Source organism: Alligator sinensis, unplaced genomic scaffold (assembly GCF_000455745.1).
Source record: "Alligator sinensis unplaced genomic scaffold, ASM45574v1 scaffold572_1, whole genome shotgun sequence".
Classification (NCBI taxonomy): Eukaryota; Metazoa; Chordata; order Crocodylia; family Alligatoridae; genus Alligator; species Alligator sinensis.
In genome coordinates this window covers 454,721-462,299 of record NW_005842288.1, presented here as the reverse complement: position 1 = coordinate 462,299, position 7,579 = coordinate 454,721, and the positions used below count along the sequence as shown (strand labels likewise).

The window sequence follows — 7,579 nt, the reverse complement described above, 5'->3', positions numbered from 1 at the left end:
TGCTGAATATTGTCATGAAAATGACATACATACCTATATGGACTTGAAGCTCAATATCTGATTTTTCAGTTCCCAAATTCTGATATTTATTTAACAAAGGCCATTTAAAAATGAATTAGTTAACTATAATTAATTCATTTTTATATTAACTTGTTGATAACAAGATTTAACTTTTCTTTCTTCTTTACTATAAAAAGAGTTCTCTTTGCTGGTGGTGTTTGATTTCATTTTCCATTTTAATTCAAATTGGTTAAAAAACACTAAAAATTAGTGGAATCAGACTTTGTTGTTCTCTATAGGAATTAGACCTCTGTGATATCCACTGTAGAAGAGTTAATTAGTATTCACAGGGGATGTGTTCAGAGTCAGGAGAACTGAGGTTATAGTATGCAGCATGTAAACTGTTTAGCTTGAAAAGCTGATCTTAGGAAAGAAAAGTTACATAATTGGTAAGGAAATGGCATTGTTCTTTTGAGTGTGAAAACATCTGCAGTAAGCATAGCCCTAGCTCAATAGGTTACAATAAATTCTCTAATAGTTAGCTGAATGGAGGTTTATTTAGACATAGCAACAAAGTCTAAGGAAGTTGATTTCTGTTTGATGTAAGTTACCTTATATCATGAAGGGCATTTATACACATACTTTTCTGTCCCTCAACACACTTTTGAGCAGACTCGATTAATTTAATCTGCTCTGCATGTGAGCCGAGGCGAACTGTGCCGTGCTGTATGCAGTTGTGTAAGTGGCAAAATGCATGTCAGCGAGCAGAAAATGGCAGTGGTGCACTTTTGAACTAAAGCACCTCTTACGTGTTTTAGCTCAAAAGCATATTGTTGCCATTCTCTCAGTGCTGACGTGCATTTCGCCGCTTATACAACTGCCAGTGTTGCAGCGCCGGGCGCTTTTCAAAGTGCCCAGTGCTGTGGCACTTGTACGTGTAAAAATGCGTGTAGAAAATAGGCTTATATAAACAGTCCTGCATGATTAGGATTACCATATGTTCAGGTTCTCCTAGACTTGTTCTCTTTTTGGGTCCTCCCATCTCTATCCGGACGTTTTTTTAAAATATCAATAAACACCCAAGACTTTGCTCTGAGAAGCATCAAAGCTTTTCTGAGAACTTCATGGTTTGCCCTTGCAAGTTGCTGCTTGGCTGGGGCGGGGAGCGGGGAGGAAGGCGATTGGAGGCAGGGGGCATCATGTGCCTCTGTGCATGTACATTCACATGGCTGGCATGCAGCCAGGCAGGGTGGTGAGAGCAGCTCTGGCAGCTGGATGCAGGCAAGTCTAAGGAGGGCAGGGGTTGGAGGGCCAGAGGGCATGGAGCTGCAGGTCACAAGTGAGTGGGACTGGCAGGGCTGTAAACAGTACTTTTCACTGTAAACTACATCCTAAAACTCAATAGAAATATGGTGGCCTGTTCAAAAAACAAACTGAAATATCTGTTGATGGCTGGGTGGTGTGTGAGTGTGTAAGAGAGAGAGAGAGAGACACGGGGGGGGCGGATATTAAAAAAATAACACAATATCTTTCCTAGTGCTGTTTTCAACCTTAATCTATGTAGTTCCTGCCTTTAAAACTCAAATTTTCAAGTGTTATAGTAAATAAAAAAGTACAAAATTACCGAACTAAATTAAGGAACTCAAGTTTTAGTCTGGCTAAGTAAGAGGAAGATATTTAACTCAAGATAAAAAATTAAAAGGCCACAGAATAAAACATACAATTTTTTTTTCTTGAAGCATGCAACTTTAGCAGTGAACTGTGAGTGCACAGACAAAAATGTTTCTTAGTTCCAAAAGCCCTTTGTACATGTTGCTGGTGGCGATTTCATCTGTTCTATAGAAATGGTAAACCTCTTATCAAAGAAATTAATGCTCTGGTTAGAAGTACGTGCAATAGTGAAACTACAGTTCTGGCAGGAAACACTAAACTCACTTCTACTAACATCAATGAACGTCAGTCATAAAAACAACGAACAATAAAAAAAAACAAGAGTTGAATGTGAAAATATTTAAATCAATAAAAAAAACCCTGAAAACAATATATTGTGATGGTCATATCTTCTTTATCCCAGCACAGTGTCTCAGTAAATATGGATGATTTTCATTATTTGTATTATATCATTATTTCTATACCCTGTGTTTTCTTCATGGACAGATACTATTCCCGCTATGTGGCAAGGAACTCCCACAACTCAAGGTAATGGGTTGAGTCTTTATAATAGTCTATTTAAAAAAGACAAAAAAGAATGCTGCTACCTTTTGGTCTCCCATAAATGTGATTTATCAGTCAGATACTCAAATCCTTCTGTAAAGGATCCAAAGCAGATTTACTTTTAAACAGTTTAAGGCAGTGATTATCCACCCTTTTCTGTGTCACTCAGATAAAACTATTAGAAAATTGCAAGCATGTGTTCCAGATGCACACTCTCTCCATGGCCAGTCCCTTGCTAGTTCACAACTCAACCAGCTACATTGCTACAGCTAAACATAAGCACTTCTTTGGTTCAAAATTATTTTCCCTGGCTGGCAGAGATTTGCATTTTAAGTTTTGACTTCACCTGAGTTTACATAGCATCAGATTCCAACAAAAAATAAGATTGCCTAAATCACATTTATAGTAGTACTGAAACACCAATCATTGTTAATTTGCAAGTTTGTTTACATGATGGAATATCAAACAGGCTATTACACATGCCAAAAAACAGTAAGCCTATCTGCTATACCACTAGTCAAGAAGTCTTTCCTGAAGCCAAAAGAACAAAAGCTTTGTAACAGCGTGAAAGTAGTGAAACAAGATAAACAATATTTGCTGGTATTACAAAAATTGCCAGCCTGCACCATAGGAAAAGCGGTCATTTGCACTGTACACAACAATATACCAAATAATTTCTCTCTTCACTATTCCAACTATTTCTTCCTGTGGCCAATCTCTTAGACAAAAAACGCAGAGAAAAATTCAATACTCTCATTTGTCTCTTGATACAATTCAAATGAAAAAGTGAAAACAATAGGTTGGAGAGTACCATGATGCTCTTTGGATTCTCTAAAGAGAGGTCATACAGTTCAATCATAAGGCAGCTTTTTTCTTGTGGCCTGTTTATCATACATCTATTATACCCTGGGCAAGTGATGTCCAAGGAATTAATTACCCACTCTGAGAAGAATATATTCAGCTAAAAAAATTCTTACCGAAGATCCAGACCAGCTTCTTTCCAAAGGAGGTCCATCAAACGTAAAATCTGGAGTGTCAGCATATCTTGCCGTAGATCTGTAGGACAGAAAATGCTACTATAATAGAATAATTTCCAGTTTTTTGAATTATTGGGAATTAAATCAGCCAGTACTCAATTACATCAACATATATATAGCAATCATTATGCCAACTCAAAGAACAGGTTCCAACCAAATATTCAATCAATCCTAGAGGTTAAGTGAGGTTAGCACAAAAATCATAGTTCTTCAGATAAATTGGTACTTAAACTAGTTTCTATGGGATAGATATGTTTATTGGTTGCCTGCTTGTTAAAGCTGCAGAGGTCTAAGAGAAAGATATGGTAATAAAAAGCGTATAGATACATTCAAAGAAAAATTACAACCAAAAAAAATACCTCAGTAGCTCTTACCATCACCATTTTTAAAAATGATCCCTACAAAATCCCCTCCAAACATCTTATTGTTGTATACTATCCATAAAGGTTTCATTTTAGAATCCATGTATTTACACCTCTCAATGCTGTAGAAAAACATAACAAGAAAAACATAATATTTTTTACTTAGTTAAGTAAGCTCTTCAACTCCAAGAAATCAAATACGATTATGAAGCAAGATAGTTTTAGAGTTCCCACTGGGAATTATTTGATGGATAAATTGAATATCATTCCTAACTTTCATTTTGCTAATATGATATTAGTTGTAACAGGCAAATTTACATGGCATCCATTATAGTTAACACACCAAATACACATCCATAGTTTTCGTAGACAATATATTACCTGCTTTTTATCTGCCCTAAGCAAATTATATATAGATTTGTTCTCATTTAACTACTAAGCATTGTTTCAATGTCTTATATAAGTTTATTGTGAACAGAAGCCAAAACTGTAGTCTAATTCACATTTTAGGTTTAAATATATTTAAGTAGGAGGTCAAATAGATATCTTGCTCATGAAGAGGCAGAGTTTTAAGCTGGATCATGAAAAAATTTCAAATTCAAACTAAAATTGACATTTTAATCTCAAAAAGCAGCAGTTTGATCACATAGCTAGGAAGATGCCAGACTGAACTTCTCCTACCCTTGACCATGTAATCTGTGTCAGCATGGCTGCTGAACAGCAAAGCCAGTAGACGTCAAACTGCATAAGCCTTCTGCTTTACTGTTTCCATATATGAGTTATGTTTAAAACAAATAAGATCACTCTTCACTTACTGTAGTTCTGAGAGTATAACAGAAGGATTCAAAGGAGATTGAAGGTCAGAAAGTGCTTCTCTGTAAGCATTTTGTTTCAAGCAGGTGTGCATTGCATCTTTTCCTTTTGCTTTGCTTTGCTTCATGGCATTCAGTTTTATTAGTCCATTTAAGGTTTTCATCTTATTAAGGGCTTCCACCTGAAATAGGTTTTTTAAGTATTAACTCATTAGCTTTAATAATTAAAACCATCTGGAGTCCATATATAAAAATAGAAAAACTCACTTTCAAATTACAAAGCAAGTTTGAACACTTGGTTTAAATAGTAAAAAAGCTAGCTAAGCCTAACAAGAGTTTAAAGTCTCTTTCAAAAGAATATGAAAAATTGCAGTGAGGATGCCATTTTTGAAAAAAGTCATAATATAAAATTTTCAGAAGTACTTATGTGTCTTAGAAGTATAAATCCAATTTTCAAAAGCACAATATAGGCACTTAGGAGATGAAGTCCCACACACTTTCAATAATATATTGAATTATTATTAATTTTAATAATACTGTATGACACAGAAGGGTAATTATGCAGGAGTTCTGTCTTCAGGATCCAAAAAGTTTTATATAAAAGAGGTTAGTCCAACATTTTCCAACTAGGCAGCAAAAATTAAGCACCTATATCCATTCTGAAGTCAGTGTACGAAAAGGGCATTTAGCACCACCACGGAGGAAAGGGGATATTTTGAGACTAAATATGGATTCAAGCATTTCACTTTATAGATTCAGTTTTAACTGGCTTATATCAGCTCAGTAGAATCATACAATATATTAAGCACATAACTTGAAACACTTAAATCAAGTCAGGGTAGATACTGGCTTAACAGAATTCTGAAAAGCTACTCCCCTGCACAACTCATAACAATAAACTCTTGAAATCAATGCACTCATTGCACTAACATGGGATTTATCTTGTTCCATATTCATATCTTCACTGAAAATGCTAAAGCTGTGTCCCACAGAAGTTAATGGGAGTTAGCTACCAATTCCAATGCAACTAGAATTTCATTCTATTGCATTTATTTAAAATTAATCACTATAATTTATTTAAGAACTCACCAGCCCTACAGATAAGGTATACTGTAGCTCTGTAGCAAACTCAATAAAAGCAAGTAAGATTTTTATTTTCTAAAATTCTTATTGTAGTGACATTTTAATGCAACAAGGGACAAGTGAAAATGCTTTCTAGATGAGAAGTGCTAGATGGCTAAAATCAAAGTATGTGCTTAATTTTAAAAACATCAGTATCCCAGTTTACTTAATTGATTTTTCTAGTACATCAATTCAGGCCCATCAGAAATGAAGCATTATTATTTAAAAAAACTACTTTTAATTTTACAACTTGTAACGAGACATTTATAATCAATATGTACTGAATTATGCAAGTGCTTTTTTCCCCCATCTGTTCGTTAAATTATTAACTACATAGCTATAAACTCTCCTAAGAAATACAGCTACAGTGACGTTTGAGGACTTCATATTAATGAAGTAAGGCCCTTTGAATATGCTGTGTAGGTTTGCCACCAGGTAACTAAACTATTAACTGGTGGTTACTGATTATAAAACGGACCTTATATTTTCATCCTATCTAGAAAAGCCGTTTATAGATTACCAAGACTAACTGGGTTCAATACTTCAATTACTGACTATACACACTATTTCACATGTGTAACAATTAATTTTTGTTCAAGGAAATTCAACCTTATCTTTAAGATGAGTTAAAACTTATCTATATATAAACTCAACCCTGTCAGGCAGGATGCTGTGGAAATTGTATGCAGTTTGATTCTAGAACTGAGGCAATGGAGACCTGCCAGGTCAACCATCTGTCAAAATTAAAAGCACTCTGAGTTTCTACCATTCCAGGAGCTGTACAAACATCAGTGACAAGGGAACAAAATGAAACCTGTGCTGCACAAACAGGAACTTTTTGAAGTATTTCTATTTTGAATTTCTTCCGTGTTTGCACAGTTGGGAATTTTTTTGCCCCTTCTTTGATTGTGTTGACATTTATTTCCTGAGAACTATACAAAAAATTTGACTGACCTTAAGTCTATCGTTTAAAACGTTTCATCGCTTACCATGTTTCTTTTTTAAATGATTTTGACAATGCTAAACAAAGCACATTTATGTAAGAAATAGCCAACTTAATGCTCTGATAGTAGCACTAAGAGAAAAGAACAATCGTATATTCCTCCCATTTGCACTGGGGAGCAGCTATAATTCAGATACAATCAGAACTTTAAGAAGCTACTGTGACCAGACAAAATTTCTAATGGGATTTCTTTTTGCAGCTTCCTTTCTCACTTCACATATTTATTATGTCAATAAAGATACTGGACAGATATTACCTCTCTCAGAAATCTAACAGTCTTACATTTAAGCTACACAACTGTGACAAAGTATTCTAAGCAGGTTTTTTAACAACTGCTGGCAGAGGATTAATCGAAAAGAGATGTATGTTTAGAAGTGCACCTTACTTCTCCTTTTACCTGGCATCTCTATACTGATCAAAAGTGACATTGATTTTTAATACTCCTTACAGTGATGCCCATACAATATGTAATTAAGGAATTATTCCAGGTGGCCTAATAAAGCAACAGTTTGACTTATTTCTGACAAAAGCCAAAGCTGCAGTATGTGATCTATCAAGTCCATTATTTCACTTACACTGTTCACCCCTGCTAGCAAATATCATATATAGGTGAATGGCTGTCATGTCAGACAGCTTCCCTCCTCCTCAGACTTCCCACTGTTGGCTGCTTCTTGTACCTGTATCCCTCAGATCAGTTTCTCTCTCTTTCTACTAGCTTTTCAATTCTTTTTCACAAAGAAATAAACCTCCAACTGAGCCCAGTACCATTGATGGGACATGCACTTTGACCTGAAGCCTAGAAAAACTAAAGATATTTAAATAAATCAATACCTGCTTGGAAAGCACCTTCATGTGAGCAACACTTCCTCGGCAGTAAGCTTCAAGTATTAAACCAAATTGTACTGAAACTGCAGGTATGTGCACCTCTGACCTGTGGGAAGCATCATATGAAAGAAGAAAAGATTGTAAGATAGACTGTATTCACTGTATAGTTATGAGACTCACAGAACAGGAAGGGACATCAAGGGT

The 7,579-nt window shown here is 35.3% G+C and overlaps 1 protein-coding gene across 23 annotated transcripts in view; it reads right to left on the bottom strand.

Annotated features, from left to right (window-relative positions):
• Positions 1–7,579, bottom strand: part of PIK3CB (phosphatidylinositol-4,5-bisphosphate 3-kinase catalytic subunit beta) — a 181,609-nt gene that overhangs the window by 18,815 nt on the left and 155,215 nt on the right. For all 23 annotated transcript variants that reach the window (XR_003095105.1, XM_025209421.1, XM_025209412.1 and 20 more), the window contains 4 exons: positions 7,382–7,481; positions 4,429–4,607; positions 3,626–3,735; positions 3,192–3,270 (listed from right to left, as the gene is read on the bottom strand). Coding sequence is in view for 22 of the 23 variants with exons in the window: in XM_025209421.1 (XP_025065206.1) it covers positions 3,192–3,270; positions 3,626–3,735; positions 4,429–4,607; positions 7,382–7,481 (468 nt within the window). In the remaining variant the exon portion in view is untranslated. The remainder of the gene's footprint in view (positions 1–3,191; positions 3,271–3,625; positions 3,736–4,428; positions 4,608–7,381; positions 7,482–7,579) is intronic.